The sequence below is a fragment of the Phalacrocorax aristotelis genome, chromosome 2, assembly GCF_949628215.1.
Source record: "Phalacrocorax aristotelis chromosome 2, bGulAri2.1, whole genome shotgun sequence".
Taxonomy (NCBI): domain Eukaryota; kingdom Metazoa; phylum Chordata; class Aves; order Suliformes; family Phalacrocoracidae; genus Phalacrocorax; species Phalacrocorax aristotelis.
In genome coordinates this window covers 60,155,826-60,178,719 of record NC_134277.1, presented here as the reverse complement: position 1 = coordinate 60,178,719, position 22,894 = coordinate 60,155,826, and the positions used below count along the sequence as shown (strand labels likewise).

The window sequence follows — 22,894 nt, the reverse complement described above, 5'->3', positions numbered from 1 at the left end:
TCCCTATGCTAACAGAAATGAAAAGCTGTCACCTTTGGGCCAGGTCCTGAGCCTCCCTGGAACTGTACTGATTTACAGCTGCTGAGGAAGACACCATGCCTCGTAACAGATTTTGGTAACAAAAGGCCTTTTCAGTCTGAGTTCTACACTTTCTAGGCTCTGTCAGTACAGCTATACCAATGAGCATACAGGAGAAGGCTCAATGCAGACTGAGCTAACAGAAGCAAAATATGTCTTCTACTAGCATAGATCATTTCCTCCTGCAGCAACCTTCCTGTTCTGGAAGTCTAACTACTAGCAAGAGTACAGTTTTGCAATTCTCTGCCATGTTTTCCAGGCAGCTTTTGCCAGTGCAGCTATGCTAGTTAGAGATCACATCTCATTGCAATCTGACTGACAGAGCTAAGCCAGCAAAGGTTGATAGCATGGATCTCAACTGAAGTAGCAAATGACTAATTCAGCATTAAGTTTAAAAAATTGCTGCACTGCCCAATAACTCTGTGCAATCTTCCATGTTTTGAATACATGAGGACCCTAAAGCATTTCTGGAGCTGAGAATTTCTTACCATCAAGCACGCCTGCAACTCAGACATTAAGGTTTGTGCATGTTGATACCCATACTGCCTTTTTGCTGAAGGTGCCCCTTCAACAGCTGTTGGTTAAAAAAAACATTAAAAAAAAGATCCATGCATACCCATGAGCCTCAGTTTCTTCAATGCAAAGTCAAATCCAGTGCAAAGTGAAACCTAAATCCACCCATCTCTCTCCCCTGCCTTCCCCCCTGCATTGTTTGAAACGACATCACGGGATTTCATCAGGCAAAATTAACATCCTTCTCTACTGACTCTGGTGCAAAGACAATACTCTCAGCAGAGGAGGAGTAACACCATAAAACATTACTTCTGTTTATTAAGTGTGTGTGTGTCACAGGGCCTATTCCCATTTATCAGTTTAGTGATTTTAGATCATCCCTACCAAGCACATATATAGAAGTTATAACAGCTTATATTGACAGACTGAACTGAAGAGTATGGAGAAACTGGAAATGAATGGGTTAGTGTTGCAATTAAAATTGTTAAAAATAGATAACTGCTTTCCCCCTCCTCATCTGCTCATGTTGATCGTTAGAAAAAGAGCAGGAGAAAATGTTAGTGGAAGTAATTACTATACAATGTAAATAATGAACAGAATAATTTAGTCTTCTCATGTCTGTAAGAAAAATAAGGAAAGTTACATGAAATTTTTTTCTAAAACTCTTTTGTTTAAAGGGGGAGAAAAAACCCCAAACCAGATAAATATGGGTTTTTTTCATTATAAAGGTACTTTATAAATCCAGTCAGTCATTAGCCTGTAGTCTTTCACTGGGAGGGAAAAAGGAGGCTTGAACTCCAGTAACACACAGAGGATTCCATGATGTTTGCCTGATAAACCGATACGTCTTCTTTCCTCTCTTGGTCCTACTTCTCAGATTCTAGGAAGGCTGCCAAACCTCAATTTCGTGTGGCCTGTATCTTCCCAGATTGATGCCTTTTTTGCTGCAAGGTTCCTAAGGGGGACCTTTATTCCCCTAGGACTGATGTCAGTGTCCTTCTTCCACAGAAAGACACAGCTGAGGCCAAATATATGTCTACCAAGGCTTTTATTGTTTGTGGCAAGTTTCTAATGACAATATATTGCTGAACCTGTTTTTCTGTATGATCTTATTTCCAGGGTATGTTTCAGAGTAAAAAGGAAGGAATGGAACAGAAAAAATATGCAGAAAGAGAACGAACAACATTCTCACCAAATTATCTGATTGAAAGATGTGCTTACCGTATTACTGGGAAAAAGGATGTAATAGTTGACCTAAAATGTTTGTGGGAGAGTGGAAAAGTACACAGAACTAAACAATCAAAGCATACCTAAATTTAAATTTAGAACAAGTTTGGCTTTCTTCAGTTCCAAGGTGATATAGTCTCCTTGCTGTCCTTCTCCATGGAAAATCACCCCTTCGCTTTCAGAGGTCTTAAATTTCAGAGAGATGACATCTTTCAGTGTTTTCATTTTCTTGTTCCTGAACCTGTATGGTAACACTACATGGCCATCAAAATTGATAACATCAGCCCCTAAAGGAAAAAGCAAATAACATTGTTGATGAGCGATTATATATTCCTGTGGCCACTGGAAAAATAGACATGCCATATGTGGATTGCACCTGAACAGAATAAAAACCCTGTGAGTGTGTTATGCATTGTAAAAACATTTTCTTTTGACCATAATTTAATACTATAAAAAGTAGGAACCAAGCAGGATGTAAATTTAATCCATAGGATATAAAACAACCAGATTCAGGGGGACAAATGCTACAACTGTACTCAACATCTTTTTGTTTCTCTTAAATATAGTTGCTGCCATGCACACTTTATTAATTGAAAATAAACTTTTGAGTGGTCATTAATAACTCATCTGATACTTCTTTAAAATACAGTATAGGTATTTGTGAGGACTTAAACAGTAAGACATGAGCCCAAAGAAATTGCTTAGCAATTTTAAAAGATTCCTTGAACTGTACGTAAATCATAGGCAGAAGCCTTGTCTAGTTCAATTTTATATGGAAGTCTTGGGTAAGTTGTGACCTCAACTAATTATAAGAAGAAAAAGAAGTTCTGTCATTTGGGCTAATTTTTGTTCCAGGTTTGGTTTTATTCAAAATCTGGGAAGAAAATTTAGGGTTGCAATCATTATAATTTAAAGTCAACCCAATATTCATATAAATGTTGCATAATGGCACTACAAAATTTCATGTTGTCTTATTTTCATGACTTAATCTCTACTCTAAAAAATGAGTCACAATTTTCCACAATTTTCTGGAGGCAACTGAAGGAAGTTCTACCCAGCAGGAACATATATATCTATATCTTGTTGCCTCAGAGCACATAGGCCCAGTCCTCTGCACATGCGCCTGGCCCCAGGGTCATCTTACAACATATGGGAGGGGGGCTTGGACCCCCTGGAACCCTCTGGAACCGTCGAGCACTCTCTAGTGACAATACTGTGCATGCGCCCCACTGCCGAGTGGGAGGTGTGGCTATGCAAACCAGCTCATTGACTATGCAACGGGACAATGCTATAAAAGGCGGAACAGCAGAGACCAGTTGGAACGTTCCTCCACTGGACTGAAGAGACATCGGACTGAAGATACATCGGACTGACGGGATGCCGCAGATCCGTGGTGGTAGCTATTGTAACTCTCTCTCTCTCTTTTTCCCTTTTTTTTTTCCTCTTTCTTTCCTTTTCTCTTGCATACTTGTTGGCGGCCAAATAAAGTGACTTGGCACTTGACTCCGTTTTGAGTCTTAATTCTGTTCCTGAGAATACCACAAACCTGGTCACGATAACACATCCAATTGAACATCACTCCAAAGTTAAGCCCAGCCGCCTCTAGCCACCCAGAATTATCTGAGGTTGGTTAGAAAGCAAGGGGGCTCAACTTCTGCCAAATTGTGCAACCCAACAGTGGATCATGACACCATCAAAATGGTCTGCTGAGTCAATTTTTACTACTGTTGTGTCCTCAACTGCTATCAAAGAACTGGTTATGTATAGCATCTGTATAAGTTGTTTTTTTCACATTCTATAATTTCCAGAAACACTTTTCACAGTGATATAAGAGCTATTTGAGTGTCAAAGAAGAGCAATCAAGCTTCATGATGTTTAGCATTTATTTTCTACAGAAAAGTATGTAAAACCACAACCAATATTTCATAAATAATTTCTATTTCATTATTCAGTAAAAAAATCCACAACCCATCTTGTATTCATTAACTAAAACACACCCAATTGAGACTAAGGCTTGCAGTGATGTTGATTAAATGCCTATTCATACATCCTTACATTATTGAATATAGCAAGTTTTAAAATATAAAGGTGAATACATTGTGCTTCCATCATTCAGGATTTTCCCCACAAATTGCTAATATGATAAAGGGTTCTCTGCTACTTCCAGGTCATTTGTTTTGCTGACACAATGATTCTCTGCATGCTGATGAAGTAGGTGATAAATGTTTCTGGTTGATAAAATCATTTTTCCCCTGTACATCTTTAATAAATCTATATGTATAATCACAATATGGTCATTATCCTCAGTTGACACAAACTGTTGACTCTCTAGGGATTATTACAAATCGCAGAAGTTAGGAAATTTGCTACCTTGCAGAAACTATGTTTATGGTTCCTAAGACTGATGTGGGGGAAGCATGACAGTGGACAGTTTTTGACCTACAGGTCCATGTCATTTATACTGAAGACAAAATTATGGATTTTGGCGCAGCATGGATCATCCGAGCCTGTGATTTTACCTTCATGATGCTGCTGCTTTTTAGGCTTACGATTTTTAGAGACAAGTAATGTTTTCTGCAAACCAGCATCAAGTGTATGTATATCATAGTCTATCTGAGACCAAAATGTAAGACATGCTAACTCATACTCACTCATACTCACACATTGGGTCAGATACAAAGGCCACTAGTATTAATGAAAGGAGCATCAAGCACATCAAAAAAAGCTGTATTACACCTGGAGAGTAAGTCTAATCACTCTGCTTACCTTCTTAATTGAGATCAGAAAAAAAGCCATAGAAATAAACTTTCCTTTTCTACTTGCAATATCCGGACTCCACAAAATTCTTCCTGTGGGAGTCAAAGAGATCTAGAAGTCTGAGAATGCAGATTCTATAACTCAAGTTTCCTCATGTCTCCGTAAGATTTTGTCCCTCTCCTTTCTAAAAGATTAATAGCCATATGCAATGCATTTCTGTTTCACACTGTTTTTTAAACATATTTGAATTCGTAACAGCTGACTGTCATCAAACAGATGGGTAATAGTCACTAAAAGATTTGAAGGCTCTTTCCAATGTCCAAGATCTAAATTTTTTTATAATGCACAGACTTTTTCATGGATCACATTGACCCATTGCCATGTCTGTAGAAAGGAGGTCAAAGGGAAGAATTTTACACTTCTGAATTTTTAGTCCCAACCACTTCTTCAGATTATATAGAACCATATGCTGAGTCTTCCATAGTATTCTCTCACCCTTAATTACCAGGCTAGATATAACCTTTGCAAGTATACCTTCCATTCCTGCCATTACTTGCATCATGTAACTGGCATCACCAGTTCTAGGCTCTTCTTGCCATCAGAAAGAAGAGAAGCAGGTAGACAGACATTTTAATTGCACAATAATCATGCATTCTCTTTTTGTCTCTGCTTCTGATTAGACAACGAACTAAGACACTTGGATCAAAGGTGTCAGATTTGTTGTTAGCAGTTGAACTCTGCAATCAAACGGATTACAACCATACAACTTGAACCTACTCCCAAATCGTCCTAAACCTGCAAAGACTTTTGATGAAATTATATCCCAACCAAATGGTGAAGAAGTTTTGTTCAGTACATAAAACATGAGCATTACAAATTGACTGCAATATTTCATATTTATTAGTATATAACATATCTCATATATCAGAATGCAGCAATATATATTAGAAATATCACTTTTCTTTACAAAGCACATCATTCCAATAATAATCCACAAACACATTCCAATAATAAATACTTATTAAGCTCTAAGTGCAGCTAAAACACTCAGTCTGATCTGTTTCGTTTGAATGACAAATTCCAGGAATGTGAATCAGCCCAAAATTAAATATCAGAATGGCATGTTGCATTTGCAGTGCAAGAAATCCATTAAAAAGTTATCATAATGCAAGGAGGACACATTTTCTCAGGCACAGATTCAGATGTTGCTCTCAGAAATTAAACCACCCTGGTTCATATTCTGAGTCTATATTCAGAAGCAACAGTATGTGATTTCAGAGGTGGAGTTAACTTGTATATGCTTACAACTCAAGTAAATACATTGCTTCTGGAATTTGTTTTGAAGAAATACAGTATTTTTCTAACCATTTTCTTTAACAGAGATTATACCAACCTGTTGTTTTTGCTTTCCTTACAAGCAGTTAAGATATCCAGGAAATGCCTTCTTGAGATTTTTGTACATACTTTTAGAAAATAATTTTTAGAAAAGCATGAAATCTGTTTATAGAAAAAATATCTAAATCAAAGTCACTCTGTTATCACAAAAATCATACTTTTATGTAAAGCAAATCTGCTCTGCAGATTATAGTCTTTTCAATCTTCATACACTGGCTTGAACAAATGCTTCAAATGAAAGAAATCTGATGGGCATTACAGCTTAAGGAACCTTCATGACAAATATACATCATAAAAAATATAATTCCATAAATGATGTCAGAAATTCCCTTCCATTAACATTTGTTAAATTTACTTTCTGATGGTTATGGGAACCCTTATATGTGGTATATCAACTTTCCCATAAGGTCATCTGGTACCACCTTGTAACATCTGCAAAAGTTACCTTAACAGGCAGGCATCTGATCCAGAGCTGATCTAGACAATGACTTGGCCATTGTGGGTTTGTGGATTCACAATGCATTGCCCATGAAAAGGCAAGCAGCCCTTTTGTAGCTATTCCATCAATGTAGTGACACATACATGTTCTGCACATCATTTATTGAAGCAAATTCATATCACACACTTCAACACAGCTGAGTAAAAGTGCCATATTTTTCCAAAACCTGGTCCTGAGTTGCCATATTTCAAAAATCATTCAATTAAAAAAAGAAGCTGCAGTACTCTTTAATTAACCAGCTTTTTTTATGCATAGCTGTGCTGGCAGCATGCACATGGGTCTGCATGATAATTTGATCACCTGAAGATTACATAGCAATTATGTTTAAGAGCTATCATATGTAGAACTGTGGTAATGACTTGTGTTCCTTCTATGATGACATTCAGCTATTTAATATCATGATAATTACCATGAGGTGGAATGGTACTTAGACAGTAAACCATATAATTCCTATAATTTCAGTGTAAATATATAATTTTTCTCATCCTTAGCCACTCAACTACCAGCATTACTAGGAAAGAGACCTCAGCCGTCACATACAGTATGTTCACTTGCATTCAATGAAGTCTGACTGTTCTCAGAGACTACTGCTAAAATGGGAGAAATTTAAAAAAAAAAAATACAGTAAAAAAAAAAAAGGAAAAGGGAAAGAGGGAGAAGGAAGAGAAAATGCAGAAAGATGGGGGAAAAGAAATACAATTTATAAAAAAAGTTACATTTAAATAGGAAGTACAGCTCTGATTACTTTCATTTTGATTTCTCCCCTATTGGATTTCCTACAATATGAATGGACTGGATGACACTGCTGACATCTTAAAAATATAACACCATGTTCAGCTGGCTAGGAAGGTGTTTTAGGCTTTATCCCAGTATATGTCTGAGATGCCACATTAAAACCATTTCTTTAGTTAATGGCATCACCGCATTCCACTTTCCTCTAAAAAGTAGTAAAGTCAGAAAGGCTTAAAAATATGGACAGGGAATTGGGTGACAAATGTGACCCCATTCCCAAATCTCAAAGGAAGTCACCAGTCACAGGTCTTCCTATCTATCCTTTTGTCCTGTACTTTTGGCTACATGCAGATTTGGTAAAATTTGGTCAGGGATCAAATCCGTACAAAGATATTTTATTTGGTGCTCCAAAATAATTTATTACTTAATCATAGAGAAACTACTTCAAATCACACTCAAGCTCCAGAACATCTCTATTTCCTCCCTTTCTGGTGAGAGTAATATAACTACCCTCAATGTCAGTATCTGAAGGATGAAGAAGTGCTCTTTCACAAAGACTCAATACTGAGACTTTGGCACAGCTACTTAGCTACTCTGATCAAGGTACTGCCTGGATTTACAAAAAAATCTCTGCTATCAGACACGGTAAAATGACACTGATCAGAACAAAGCAGAACAACAAAGTACTTTCCAGAAAATGCTTATCATACTGGAAACAAAATCAGCATTATTAACTGCAAATTTAACATCTACATGTATTTTAAAATCGTTACTGATCTCTGAATGGTTGCCTCTACAAAGCCTGTATAGAATATTTCACTGGGATTAAAAATACAAAAGTTCTGTCCTACAGATCCACAGTCATCTCAAGTGAAATTTTCTCACTCCGTTATCTCTCCTCCATTACCTCTATTTCTCTGCTTAAATCTTCTGTTTAGATTAAACGCTTGTGAGGGAAAAGATCTTCACTTGTAGCATTCTTTTCTTAACCCATAATGTCAGCCTTATGTCTGATGTACTAATAGTATAGTAACAAATAACATTAACCATGCACTGCGCATCTATCCTCCAAAAACATCAGAGCTGTATCAAAGGATCTCTGGCTGGGCCAAAGTATTCCACATGTGCAGTTTCATTTCTTACAGCTATTAGTTGTGGGTACTAAAACATCATTATGCAAATATAATCACATAAACAGTGTATTATTTACATATTTTAATAGCAAAAATTAGGTTTTCTTCTCACAAAGCAAGGGGTAAAGCTCACAATCATACCAAAAACAAGCTCTCATGTTGTTACTACTCTTGATAAATTACAGACATAGAAATTACTTCAGAAGATCCTAATCTACTTTTTCAGTAGTTTCAGATCCTGTCAACATGATAGCATGTCAAATTTGCCACTGGAGTCTTTGCAGCTTGGATGTCAGTGGCACTAAGTTAGCTGAGCTCCTGCTAGAGATGCATTACTACATGTCATTGCACCAGAAAAATGAGGAAGCCATGTCCCAGCACAACAGTCAAAAGCTTGTTTCACCTTTTATGCTTTCTCACAATGAGGCAGAGAGCCAAAGGTACCGTGTTTGAACACTGCCTTCAGGCACTACTGTCCAGCCACAAGGACATGGGCAACTCGGTGGCTTGAAATCTGCTGCAGCAAAACTGACACTGCCTTTACTCTTTTTCAAAAGGCAATGCATCTGCCACAAAGACAAAAAAACCACCCCAAAACCTAATACAGATACAGATGTATCTTGCATATTCAACAAGTATACCTCTTCATAATCTTGAAACTTAAGGTGAAGGAAAAGAAATTTTAAGTTTCTCTTGCCTGCTTAGCTTCCACTGCACTGAATCTGAATCCTGTCATTATCTGTCAATGAAGCCAATGCTAAGTGGTATCAATGCTTGAAAAAGAAAAAATACATTTGCTATGAGATTTGTAATTTTTTTCTGACTTTTCTTTACATTAGATATAATGTATATATGGCAATGCACTATCAAAGTAGCAAAGAATGTTTTCTCAAGGTGTATTTTTAGCTCAAAACTTGGGAAAAGGTGCAAACTTTATTCTTATATTTTATATGCCAGCCAGAAACTCTGAAAATAAATCTGTGAGGAAGTATTCCCTAAGGTGGTGAGAATGCTTTGCCAAGGTCTGAGTGCAATATCCACTGCAGATACACCAACAGCACTTTTAAAGTTTTCTCTGAATTTCAAAGCACAGGCATTTTTTCCTGCTATCACCATTATTAAAATGCTGGTATACTACTACTCATTTTGCTAGTTTTTGTGCAAATGTCTGTAAACATGTGGTTCTTCATCTGGGATAATTTAATGTCTAATAAGAAACAAACGCAACAAGTGAAATGAATGAGCAGTAGAAGGAAAATAATAAGGAAGACATGTAATCTAATGACCATGGCTACAAGTCTAAAAGTACCTCCCTGGTGTTTTTTTTTTTTACAGCAGGACAATTGGGTTCTTTCTGTAACATGTGTAGCTATTACACTACATTGCTACACAAGCTAATTTTTGCTTAAGACAATCATTTTGTGATGAGTGTATACACTAGTGAAGTGCTCTACAGAGGTACACCTAACTTCTGGTTTGTATAATGTAAGATAAAAGCAGGTTCTTGGGGAAAATCTGGAGGTCTGGCATGGCATTAATTACAGCATGTATAGAAGAAAACACTAAAACATCTGAAGGAAAGTAAGACTTATGAACTCAGACTAAGCCTCTAAATATGCCGCAAAAGCATTGTCTGAAGGGTATGTATAACTAGGATGACTTTTTAAGCACCTAACACTATGGCGGATGATTTTTTTCTGCCAGATCTAGTGTAACACGAGATTTTCAAGTAAATTTTCGTTCATTAATTCTTCAGCTTTCAAAAAGACTAATTCACTTAAAAAACAAATAGGAACATTTTAAAATATGCTGTACTTATAGTATAAATCAGAAAACTGAGGCAATGAACACATTTATAGTATACTTTGCAATTCAGCTTTAAGCTCACAGTTTACAAAATAGACTATACTGAACTCTATGCTCCTATAGTGGACTACTAACAGTACCAGGAACGTAAGAGCGAGGTAAGACTGCAATTCAAGATAATCTTCAGGTCAGATTAAAACTATTCCTTCCATAATCTATTTTTTGACCCCAGAAAGTCAATTACAATGCATAGTATGAAATGTTTTCTATTTGAAAAACACAATTCATAGGGGAGATAGGAGGTTTTGCACCACAGAAAACACAACTGCCATAGCAATGTGTTTCTCTGCCTAATTCCAATTATTTAATTGTTTAAACAATTATTGGGTTTTGGTTTTTTTTCCAACCAGAAAATCTTTGAGCTTATCTGTATATTGTAGTGATATTTTATAAACAAGGGTTTTAACATAAGTATTTTGTCCTGAGATTGTAACTGATCTTACTGTTGATGCACACTTACTTTGCTTTAAAATAATTTTATTCAAATAGTTTAAGTTTAAAATAGGAAAAAAAAAATTGAAGGCTGTTCTGAAGACCTGCTAAATCTGGAGGTTGAAGACTTGGGTATTTTAATTATCTTTGATATATAAGGTGCAAATTAAACTGTGTAGGCTTCATCATCTCAAAGTTATACTCGCATGAACATCATCTGCATTCATCACTGATAAAGTGAGAGGTGGTAGGTCATAAAATCATTCCCTTTACCAAAACCTCCTCCAGCATTTATGGTTGTAACAATCATGTTTCAGCTGATAATTTTCCAGGTCATAGTACAATGTATTCATCAAATGGACAAAACAGAAGCAGTTAAATACATTACTTTTTATACTTTAAAAAGTTTTCATATGTATATCATTGCAAGGGTCATTTATGATTATTAAAGTTAAAATTCAGGCATTTTGTAACTATGCACTACAAGCAGCAAAATGTTCTCTATGATTTATTATTCTCTAGCTATGGCACTTCCAAATAAATTTGATAACAAATACACGTATAATTGAAACATTCTAAAGAAACTCAACTTTTTGTATTTTATCATGCTGATTTAAAAGTCAGAAGCATTCCACACAACCATAAATACATTTAGTTCTATCCTTCATTGTGAAACCCATAATTTGATATTGGATCTCAATGGGAACATTAAAGTATATAATTAAACTCTGAAACCTCGTACAGTAAAGAACTTAATTTACTTGAAAACAGCAAGCCTTTACTATGTTTTAACTGTTTATTAAAAAAGTTAATCACAAGAGTTCCTGGTCAATAAAAAAGGACAATTCTGACTCTCATATAGTAAATGGCCAAAACAGGTCTCAATCCTTATTAAATTGCTGAGCTCGTTCATTACTTAATGAAAAAAACTACAGTGAAGAAGGAAGCTGAATCATGTCATACAACATTTACACTCAATTTACTCAGTGAATAAATGAGCTACAAAATGGCTAAGACAATCTATTGAAACATAAAGGAAACTGATGACTAGCTGGAGCCCTTGTTTTAATGTTTACAGCTGCATGAAAACAGGAAGATGCCCAGCTGACCTACAAAATACTGATTTAGAGTTTCTCTTTCTCATTTTTTTTTTGAGCACATGCCACCCAACTCAGCCGTCTGATGGTATATAGTCTTTCCACATGCCTTTTAATGTCTGGACGCTCTAAGAATACTCATTACTCAAGGCCACATTTTTCTTTCTGACTCACAATCTATATTCTTTCTTCAGCAGTTGCTCTCAAACACATATTTTTTACTTTTTGCAACCACGGAGCTCATACTTAAATTGAACGTTCAAAGCGAGCTGCATACACACTGATTAAGGAATATGCAGCATGGACAGTTTCAAGATGCTGTACTCAAATCTCATAGAGTAAAAGTCTTGCTGTTATAATTTGAACTTCTGCAGTTGACCCTAAAGAGCAAGGAGTGCAAGACTGAGTTGAAATGCATTTATTCTAGTAAGCAGCCTCACTGTTGTGTAAGGCACACAAATGTGTGTCATTAAAGGCCATTTCTAATGGATGTATAGTCTTCCCTTCTTTCTTCCAACTGTCAGTCTGCCGCTGCTACTGATTCCATCTTGCTACACCAATTTATTTTAGGAAAAGAGACATTAAGATAGAGCATATTGCTATTTTCAGCTACTGCATTTTAATTAAACATGATGAGTTAATAGAGGCAAATCCTTTAGCATAAATGATAGTGGAACAACATTGTGCGTTTATAAGACAGTTCAGTTTCATTGTCGTATTTCCAAATTATTCAGAGACAAATACCTTGCGTTTAGCACAGCATCAGAAAAGTTGACCACTTGAACTTGTTGTTGGGCAAATAATTCAAGATTAGTAATTCAGTCAATTATGTTTTCCTCTCCTTGCCTAACATCCAACATGTCTAAGACTGTGCATATCTCTAATGTATTCTTCATTCAGTGTCATCTTGCACATTTTCATGTAAAAAAAGGTATCAGTTTCTAACTTGCCAGCTATAAAATTTGAGTCCCAAACTCTATCGTTCATGGATCAAGCGGTGAACTTAATGGTGGCTGAATACAGTGTTTTCCTATTCCTTTGTAAGTATTTCAGTATGTATAATTTTAAAACCCTCTCATATTCAAGGTTATGAGTCAGGGCTTTATTTTCAGATGATCTAAGTTGATTTAGTTCTGCTTTGGTTCAGTGAAAGTTTAATATTTTACTACAACATGGAGATGACCCCCAATGATTAAGGACATGCTATTGTAATAGGGCATACAGTTGCCAATTTTAAGTGAATGAGTGCTTTATTTTAATAACAATGAGCAAAAATTTAAGGATCTGGTACTGCATTGGTATCACTTGCAACTCTGTTTACACTCCATAGAAAGAAAATCCCCAAATGATTCAATATACAGTGATATGAAATGCTCAACTTGCATTATACTTATCATATAGAGTTAGATAGTTCTCTGAGAGGGGAAAAATACTTTTTGTTTTAGAAATGCTCTCCATGACAGGTAGCAGAGCAGATAAGAGCAGGTAAGAGCATGTAATCACAAAATCATTATGGTTAGAAAAGATCTCTAGAGATCACCTAGTCCAACCTGCCTGCTCAGAGCCTATTTGCACATTTTATTCTGCCAGAAGCACTGATTTTCATTTAACTGGGCTTTTACCTTTTTTCCTGACCTGAAACAGGAAATAGGTAATTTGCTTTTACCAGCAAGCGATTGCCCATCTTTGTTTTTATCAGGCTGCACTTTCCAGTATCTATGACATATTGTGTCCCCCACCCCACCACCAGACACAACCTCTCTATAATTTCCAGCAGGCTTTACAGTTTAAGGTTTGCTGGTGTTTCAGAGTTTAAGACTTTCAAATTTCCCACTTGACAGAACAGTTCTGAAAAGTCTTTCTTCAGCATGAGTTTGCTTATGGCATCTCAGCTGTTCAACTGGCTGTTCCTCCCCAATGAATTGTAACATGCATTTCAGGCTTCCCTGCACCGTCGGTGCCATCAGTGCAGCCTCTCCTCAACTCTGGATTAATGTCCACTACTGAAAGCTGAAAAAAGCCAGAGGATTAGAGTTTCTTCTCAGGAGGAGTATAAGGAACTCCCTCACGTCCAGTTAGCAGGAATTAGTGTGTAGTAGGTGCAATACTTACAACCACAGATATTGAAATACTTTACTGTTGTGATTTCAATTCTTCATCTACTACTATTATTTTGCTTTCTCTGGCCTAATGGGTTAGTTTAATTTAACTTTTCAAGCTCTAAAGTAAGTACAGACACTAGAATCTAGAACTATTGCTTCATTTCCTCAAACATTTTTAAAGTGATGGTCTCTAAAGTTACAGGCTCCTGACAGAGCCTGTAAGGTGCAAGAGAGTCACATACGATCTTAAGACCAAACAGGCAGGCAGTATTACTTATAGAGTTATTTCGGAAGGCAGACGCCTTCCTTGCATTCCAGGATCTTTAAATTATGTAGCATCCTCGCAAGCCTCAGGCCCAAGGAGTTAAAAGAAAGCATGCCTTCTGAATCAAAGCAGCACATACACAGCTCCAAGCCCCCATGGCATCAACTCTTCCAGCTTGAAAAAAAAACAAAAAGTAGGCAGGGGTTGGGTTCAGCTGTCTTGGCCTGGAGAAGAAGCTGGGCAGCCAGCCCACAGGAGCAGGCAGGCGAGACCCCAGTAAGAGGCTGGAGCTGGATGTGCCTCTGAAGGTGTGTGCCCAGCCAGGAGAGGCAAGCAGGGGACTCTGCAGTGCAGGCCAGCGGGGACTGGCAAAGCTCTGCGCATGGCTCAGAAAGAGCCTCTCACCGGCACAGCAGGCCCAGCTCCGGCACAGCACAGGCCAGGACAGGGGCCTTCCTGGGTGAGGGCATGGAGTCACCTCTCCCCCTGGCAGGCCCAGGCCCAGGCGCAGCTCCCAGAGAAGCCCGCCAGGCTCCCCACATTCGCTGCTGTTAGCACCAGTTAATGGACCAGGCTGCTCGCACCCCGAGCGCTGCGTAGCAGCAGCAATGCAGTCTCGCTCGGGAAGGAGTAACCCAACAGTGACATACAACATCCTTAGATTATGTTTTCCTGGAGAAGGAAACTTGAAGAGAACAGAGGGAGACAACATTCCCAAGCCCATGAAGTATGTGCTATTCCCTTACCAGGTGAAGGCATGTTGCAGCACTGTGGGGCGGGCTGTGCGACGCCAACCTCAAGGCTGCAGAGCTGCCATGAGACTCAACACTGAATGTCAGCATGGGTTTATGGTAAAGCCCTGTGTTGCTGCTGAATGCCATGTAAGTAAAATGGATAACACTCAACAGAGTTCAGGACAGAAAATGTCTTGACTGACACATCAAACTGCTTGCATAAAGGTTGGGGAAATACAAGTTAAACCTTTTGCTCAGTAGAGTCAGATTAAATACGGGAAGGAAATGGCAGTTTTGGTTAATCAGTTTTAAATGTCTGGAAGGCTCAAAATATAGTAAGAGTACATCTCCAAGAACAGAAAGGTCTCAAAAATCCATTAGATTTTATTTTTTTCCAAAAATAAAGGGAGGCTGCATAACAGCATACGGATAGCTTTTCTTTTAGATGGAGGCATCTTTCTTGTTGGGAGCACTAATCTGTTATTAAAGGCAGCCAAACAATGTTTGCCAATTATTTGAAGCAATACTTTCTCTCAGTCTTCAAATTATGCAAGATTTTTTCAGAAGATGGAAATACTGAAATATATTTGTCAATAGTTATTTCCAAAAGCCTGCTAACAAGTGTATTTGCTTCCTAACAACAAATCAACCAGCTCTGTATGTTAGTGACTCTCACTACAGTGAATACTCATGCTCACACAAGGGATGAAATTTCATAGCCGCTACTTAGGGTATAATCTGTTATGGTTAATAAGCAAAGGGAGAATAACAGTCCGGATTGTTCCAGGTGGGGAAGAAATGCATGTAAATGTGTATAGACAACTCGCTCCAAGTTCATAAGATGCTGCTATTCAATGACGAAGCAGTGAATACTACACATGAATAAAAGAGGAGGCTTTTTTTTTACTTAGACATGGAAAACTAAATTCTATTGCAAAGAATTGCCACATTCCATTCTTTAAAACTACTCTTTCTTTGTGCTGAAACAAGGCACTCAGAGAATTTTTTCTTACAGCATTGGTTGTGACGGATCCAGTGCTTGAACATTTTTTTCACCCTTTATCCAGGTAATATTGTTTAGAAGAAATTAAATAGGTAAAGCACGTAGCAGACAAGTGGCTCTTGATCTAATAGGCAATATGATAGCCACATATAGCATACACGTATATACTCGATTTGGTTCATAAAGGAAAATTACTTTCTTTTGGGTTTAACAAATTATTGTTATATGTGTACCTAAAGTATGGGAGAAAAGACTTTATCTAAATGGGAAAATTCTAACTAAGGTAACAAGTAGTGGATGTGTAAGTTTTTGTGAGTTCTCTCTGTCTATGTGGCAGCATCCTCAAATGAAATATCAATGCCAAATATAAAAGCTATTCAAAGAGTATTGTCAGGATATTTTAAAATATGAATCTTCAGTAGCTGAAAACCATGTAGACGTTACAAACCTGACAGTTCACATTTAGATTGTGCATGCAATAGCTCTTTGTGTAGTCAGCGCCGTTGTTCCTCTAGTCCAGCAATTTTTTTCTATTGTAAGCATTGCTGAAGCAGCAGAAAAACATCTCAAGTCAGCTTGGGACTCCTGACTTTCTTAAGATGTTCTATCAGAAACTAAGTTTTTAATCACTAGACTTATACCAGTGAAGGATTGGGCTTCCATCTATTTAATAAAGACAACTGACTAACTCCTAATCCATGCATCAATACTCTTTTAAGGAAAAAAAGAAACAAATCTAACATACATTTTACTATTTTCCTCTGATGATGCACAATAAATTCTGAAATGGTGGTTAGGGGGACAATGTTTAGATACTTACATAAATGTCTTTGACGTTCAAAAGCACAATCTATTATGTCAGAAATCAGTGGGGAAAAAATAAGCCATTTTATGTAAATATTTAAAATTATAATCAGGTTCCTATGCATTTAAAACAATTTTTAAAACTGCTGACTGATTAGTGTTATCCAAGCAGACTTTTTCATAACAAATACATAACAATTCCTAACAAAGAGCCATCTTTTGAGTCAATGGAGGCTTCATGCCTCAGAAAAAGAATAGCCCCCAAGATTATCTTCACTGCTTTTTTTCTGCTTAAAAAATACTTGAGTAAACTCATTGATCACTATTTGACTGAACTATGAAATACAATAAACTAATAAAAATTTGAAAAAAATTATGTTTACAAGCCACTAAGTATAAGACTTTGCCCAAAAAAGCACACTCTTAATTTTTACAGAAGCACTGAAATTATTTTTAATCTTTGAATTTTACTTACAGTTTATCACCCATTCATTTATGTTTTTTTTATCAGAAAGTTATAATTGCTATCTGAAAATCTAAGACCAACAAGGCAGTATTGTACAGATTAGAAATGCAGAAAATATTTCATGTGTAGCAAGTGAAGATGAGCTATCACTTGTACTTAGTTACAAATAAAGTGAAAAAAAAAACCTTACTGAGTATAGAATCTGCTCTACTTCAGGTAACCAAAAATTCTCACTCTTCTTAACAAAAAGAAAAGGCTGTATGCTCTGATAAGTAATATTTAGAGGTATTTTCACACAATCTGCATCTTTCATTTAACTTTAATTTTCAAGTCAAACAAGCAAATGCACTCCAACAATACCAACAAATGGTATACATTGTATTAATGAACAATGAAAATCTTACGTGCAATGCTGTCCTGGTGTGTCTATGCATGTCTGTGTTTACATCTTGGTAAATCTGTTATTATTCTGATCTTTCATTATTGCTTTAGGTAAATAGCTCTGTATCACTGGCATCTTGAAAATGAGTAGACCGGTGCATGTTACCAGGCTGCAAGGAGAATGTATTTCTGAGCAGAAAAATAACACACTCTTGTAATTGTTAAAATTGATTGAAAAGTGTCAATTGAGTGCCTTCTAGAAGATGTAGTCCTCATACCACTGCTCTGTTTTTTTTCAACTTGTGGGGTTCTTTAACAGGGTCATGTTTCCTTCTCTGCTCTTCTGCTTGCCTGAGCCACTACATTAAATAATAGAAAAGATTGTCCACAGGACTTTATAGGAGCTGTATCTGGTTAGAAGTCAAGGCCCAAGCAGAGAGGATACTACGTCTCCTCAAACTGCTTAGGAAGCCATTTTTTGGAGGGTAGGAGATTTTTTGGAAGGTAGGAGAAGGAGGAAGTAATTATATTAAAAATGTTTATATAAGTAGCTTTTGTTTTGGAATGGATTAAGGATCTTTTCGTTTATTTTTTGATTAACTGTTGTAAATTCCCAGAGAAATCAGACACTACTCCTAGCATTGCACCAAAACTACATTTTTCCCCCCACAGAATATAGCTTCAGTGGAAATTTTTCAATCAGGCTTACTTGCAACAAAGAATAAACACAAGGAGAACAAAAGGTAAAAGGTATGCATGTCGTTTTCAGGATGCTGTAAGAATTTTGCAAGATGCTTATGATAGCGAGGAAAGAAGAATTTTGCACAGAAAAAAACCCATGCTGTTCAAATAATATGCATTACCAGTCCCAGTTAATTAAGGAGTTTACAAATGACTGCTGTTGCTGCTGAAGCTCTGCTGAATCTGAGAAATCACATCATAGGGAACTAAACCAAAATTTCTTTCTGCTCAGCTTGACAGATACCAAACTATTGTTGGGACAGTTCTGAGGATTAAAACTGCTTGAAAGAGACATGCTCACTGTGCACAGTTATAAAGCAATCCTATTTACTGCAAAAAATAGGAAGAAGAGACAATATTGAAATACAGGGCTCTGTAAGAGCTCTTCAGTAGTCTGTGAACTTTATGTTAAAACAGTAAAGTACCTCTCCATTAACTGATGGGCTGAAACCTTTGGGAAAAAAAATCTTTAGCTTTATGAAAATTATAAACTGAAAAGGTCTTAGACTCCCAGTTCCTACTGACTTTCAATTCTTAATCTTTTCTACCAAATCTTTTTTTTCCTCACTGAATTTTCTAATTAAGCTATTTAATAAAATTTGTTTGGAACGTTTGATTTTTAAAGAAAAGATGTAATAAAAGTTAAAGCAAGCAAACAACAACAAAAAAAACACCAAAACCCTTCTGCTCATTTCTTTTAATCAGCGTGGGTCCTTCTGGTAGTAACTTTTTGAGTCCTTAGAACTGTTTTCTTCCAAAGATCCTTGATCTCTTGGGGCACTGCTGTGCAGGCAGATGCATAATTAAAGCCAAGGGGAGATCAAATGGACTGTACACTCTTTTCATTCAGAGGTGCTTAAACTGCTTCAGATGGCCTTGTCTACACCAAAGAATTATTACATGAAAATCCCATCACTACCAAAGCTATTTCAGCTACAGCAGTATCAGTATAGCTTTGAATTTTAGAGCAGATTGCTCTGTAATAACAGTACTTTCAAGCATATGTGCTCATTCCTATGTTAGCATCTATGTTTGTTATGGTAGATTTTATTTGTTTATTGCAAAATGTCCTATAGCATAAACAACAGTTCTTAGTCTCTCCAAATCCTAGCGACAACCTTTATTCAGCCTTCCACGCTTTTAAGGAACAGCTCTGCATTTCTTCTAAAGTGGTGAAATAAACCATTTAACAATACTGATATTTAAATTGACCTTTACAGAGAGACCACTTATATACTGTCTCACTGACAAAGGGGAATGTTGTCCAAATTATCTATCATTTCTTTTACAGGCTTTGTATACAACTGACTCAGCAACACGTTTAGATTTGGCTCATACCATAAGAGCTGTAAGATTATTTTTTAAATTAAAGTCAGGATTTTCCAGCTTCTTTTTAGCCTCAATGAGGGAAAACAGGTATCTTTTTGCTTCTTCTAGATGTGCCACACATCTTCAGAGCATGATGTACAAAAAGGTCAGTTTTGTAGTCTGTTTTTTGCTCAAGGGACGTGTGGAAGTGTGGTATCTAGCTTTTGAGTTAGTATTTGCAATAGTAATTTCTCATTGCCTAAGGTACTAATGGCAAAAACCTCATTGAAGTGAATGGGTGTTTCTCAGCTAGCGTATGTCTTTCCTGCACATAAAAGCTTTCAGGCACAAATCTTTTTCATTGAACTTTAAGCAGTAAAACACAAAAATGAAACAGTAATGTAATATAAAATAAATACAGAACTCGAAAGAGAAACTGCAATGTACCTTGAAATGAAAAGAAACCTACTGGTCTACAAAGCCCAGCTCAGTTCAGCAAAGAGGATGGGAAGAAACATTTTGCCTAACTGCCGAAACAAATAATTACACAGCTCTCATCCTAATTATGACAACACAAAGACAACATTTTGATCCCTGCTATCGGACTCTCACTGCTCTGAGATGCTTTTCCTAAGAAAACTGGATGAGATGACATTAGAACTTGTCAAACATACTGAATATAAATCTGTTATAATCTTAGTGCAACTCACAGAGCAGTTACAGATCACCGAGTGTAAGTGGTATTTCAGGGTTTTTTTTTCTCTCCTCTCTTTTCTTTGCCGTCTACCAGCATAATGGGCCCTTTCACCCTTTTATGTTATATTGGTGTGTTATTTGCATTTTCTACTTCATGCAGAGAGAGCTGCCTAATTAGGAAGGCCCGAGCGAGCTTCTAAAGCATTGCTGTTTAGTACTGTTAGTTTATCTGTTAATTAATGTGCTACTCTTTCCAATCTAATTAGATTTTTCTTAGAGCAAAGATAAGTCAGTGAAATCATTACAATGAAATACGGAAAGAGGAGGTTGGTGGGAGGCTCAGAAATATTTATTGTTAGAATTTGTTGTGTGTGATGTACACAGATTTGTTACTGTCTCCTCTTCTTTCACCCATGCCCGCAGCCTTATCAGGCTTTTGTCAAGAAGGATGCAGTTCATTTCCCATAACTAATTTTTATTCTCACCAGCAAGCTGCTTCTCTTGCCTGTCTCTGTCTATCCCATGCCTCATCTTGTTCTTTACCTGCTTCTTCCTCAATTTTAGTACCAAGCCTATCTCTTTTTACATGTTTGCACTTCATAATAAAGTGCCTTAAAGTTCATTTATGACTTTTGTGAAGTCGTACAAAGGTGACATTTCACATATACACTTCAAAAGGTTCAGACTGCATATAGTCATAGGAACTGAAGATGAAGTCGTAGACTTGTATTTCATTTACAACACTGCACAACTATGAAAAAGAAACATAACAGATGTGGGCCAAACCAAGCTTCTCTTCGTCAGAATGTAGCATTCATTATGATTGTCCTTTTTTTCTGTTGCCTCCCAGGGGCCAGGCCAGCTGAGAGGCTGGTGGTGGTGGTGGTAAATAAGATCCCGCTGATCAGTACTGCTCACACCTTTCCAGACTCACTTCACAGGAAGTTTTCCTGGAAACAAGTGATATTATCCTGGAAATTACTGAAAATTAAATTACTACTCAGTGATGCAAAATAGCAGAATTTGTGTTGGTCTTATTAGAAGATTCAAAGGACACATCTGATCAGATATTTTCCTTTGTATTTTTAAACACTAGAAATAAAATTGTTCTTATAAACTTAAATAAACCTATTTGTACCTTTTTTGAATAATGGAAACAACCACTTAATTAGCTGTTGATTCTTCTTGTAAGCTGTCGTATGTATCACAAATAGCAATCTTGGACCTTTGTTAATATTCTTATGTAGGAAACAGAATAATATCTAGGGGTTCCTTCTGACATCAAAGCTATGAAATGTCCCAAACTAAGGGGAATCTTACTTCTGTCATTAAACTTCATAAATACTTTAAATATGATGAGCACAAAAAATAAAGAGGGTCAAAAAATGCAGTACGCTTGTAAAAGCAGCTTATACAATTTAGACTAAGTCTTTGGAATCACTAAAGCATTTCAGATGTCAAATTTTACATTGCACAGATCATGATGAGGTGGGAAATGGTGCATCAGTACATCTTGACTTACTGGAAACTAAATTAATTTACAACGTTTAATGATGCTCCTTTACTCTCTGTCACTCAGAAGTGACTTCTATTTTATCTTAAACAGATTCCATTTCATGCACAAAGAAAAGCTTTTTCTCTCTGCACTGGCACCTTGGGTTTTAAGGCCATAATAATACTGAAGAACATAGGACATGACCTAAAATATAATTCTGTGATTGCAATGAGTCTTTATTACCAGTAGTATGGAAAGTACAAATCATTGTCAAGAGCAATTATATATTATTCATTTTTATAGAGTCAAATAATGACTTTGATCAAATGTCTAATAGTTTGATAGGAAAAAAAAATAAGATGGCAAGCAACTGGCACCACGGTCTTGGATTTTGGGTAGCTTATGCTGATGAAATATGCTAAGGATATTTTTGCTAAAGGTTATATTTGGTCATTCCTGCATACTAAAAGATCTGTTATTTTATAAAGCTGAGGATTTTTCAATTACAGACTTAGCTTTGCAGTACAATTTCTGATAAAAACCTTAAAAATTTTAAGGCAAAATTTATATAAAACCAGAAGTAATCTCCATCCCTCTTTAAAATCTAAAATATTATACAAAATACACTTGGTACCATAAAAAAAAAAAAGAGAAAAGGTCATTAAAATGTTCTATTTTGTAAGGACGTATCAAAGTCTTTATTTTGATTTTTTACTCTGATAATATGTAGGCCTGTAAAATCAGATCTAACTCCTCTTCTATCTCATGTTCTGGTTGTAGAAACAAAAGTGCTTCTTGCATAACTGAAAATTATGTGCTTCAGTGAACATATTTTCTGTCTTCACAGGTGACAAATAGCTTATTATGGAAAAATATCTAAAGCATAACACCAATACAAATAAGAGATTAAAAATGACCCTTCAAAATATCTGAAATGTAATATTTCTGAGGCCTGGAATAAAATTTATTCTGATCTAGGTTGTTCTAATTAGCAATGGTCTGGGGAGAGACATATCTTTTTATTCACCATCTGAAGTCCAGATTTTTAATAGTAATGCAAATCCTGAAGATCCAGAACTACAGAAGTATTTTCAATGTTATGAAAACATACATCCATCTATAAGCTTGAGAAAATATGAATCTTTAGACATCTATATGCTTTGTAGATAT

The 22,894-nt window shown here is 36.4% G+C and overlaps 1 protein-coding gene across 1 annotated transcript in view; it reads right to left on the bottom strand.

The window, feature by feature from the left end:
• The window catches only part of CNTNAP2 (contactin associated protein 2), a 1,177,124-nt gene that overhangs the window by 602,699 nt on the left and 551,531 nt on the right, over positions 1 to 22,894 (bottom strand). The window contains exon 5 of the mRNA XM_075083760.1: positions 1,902 to 2,105. Within this exon, the coding sequence (XP_074939861.1) occupies positions 1,902 to 2,105 (204 nt within the window). The remainder of the gene's footprint in view (positions 1 to 1,901; positions 2,106 to 22,894) is intronic.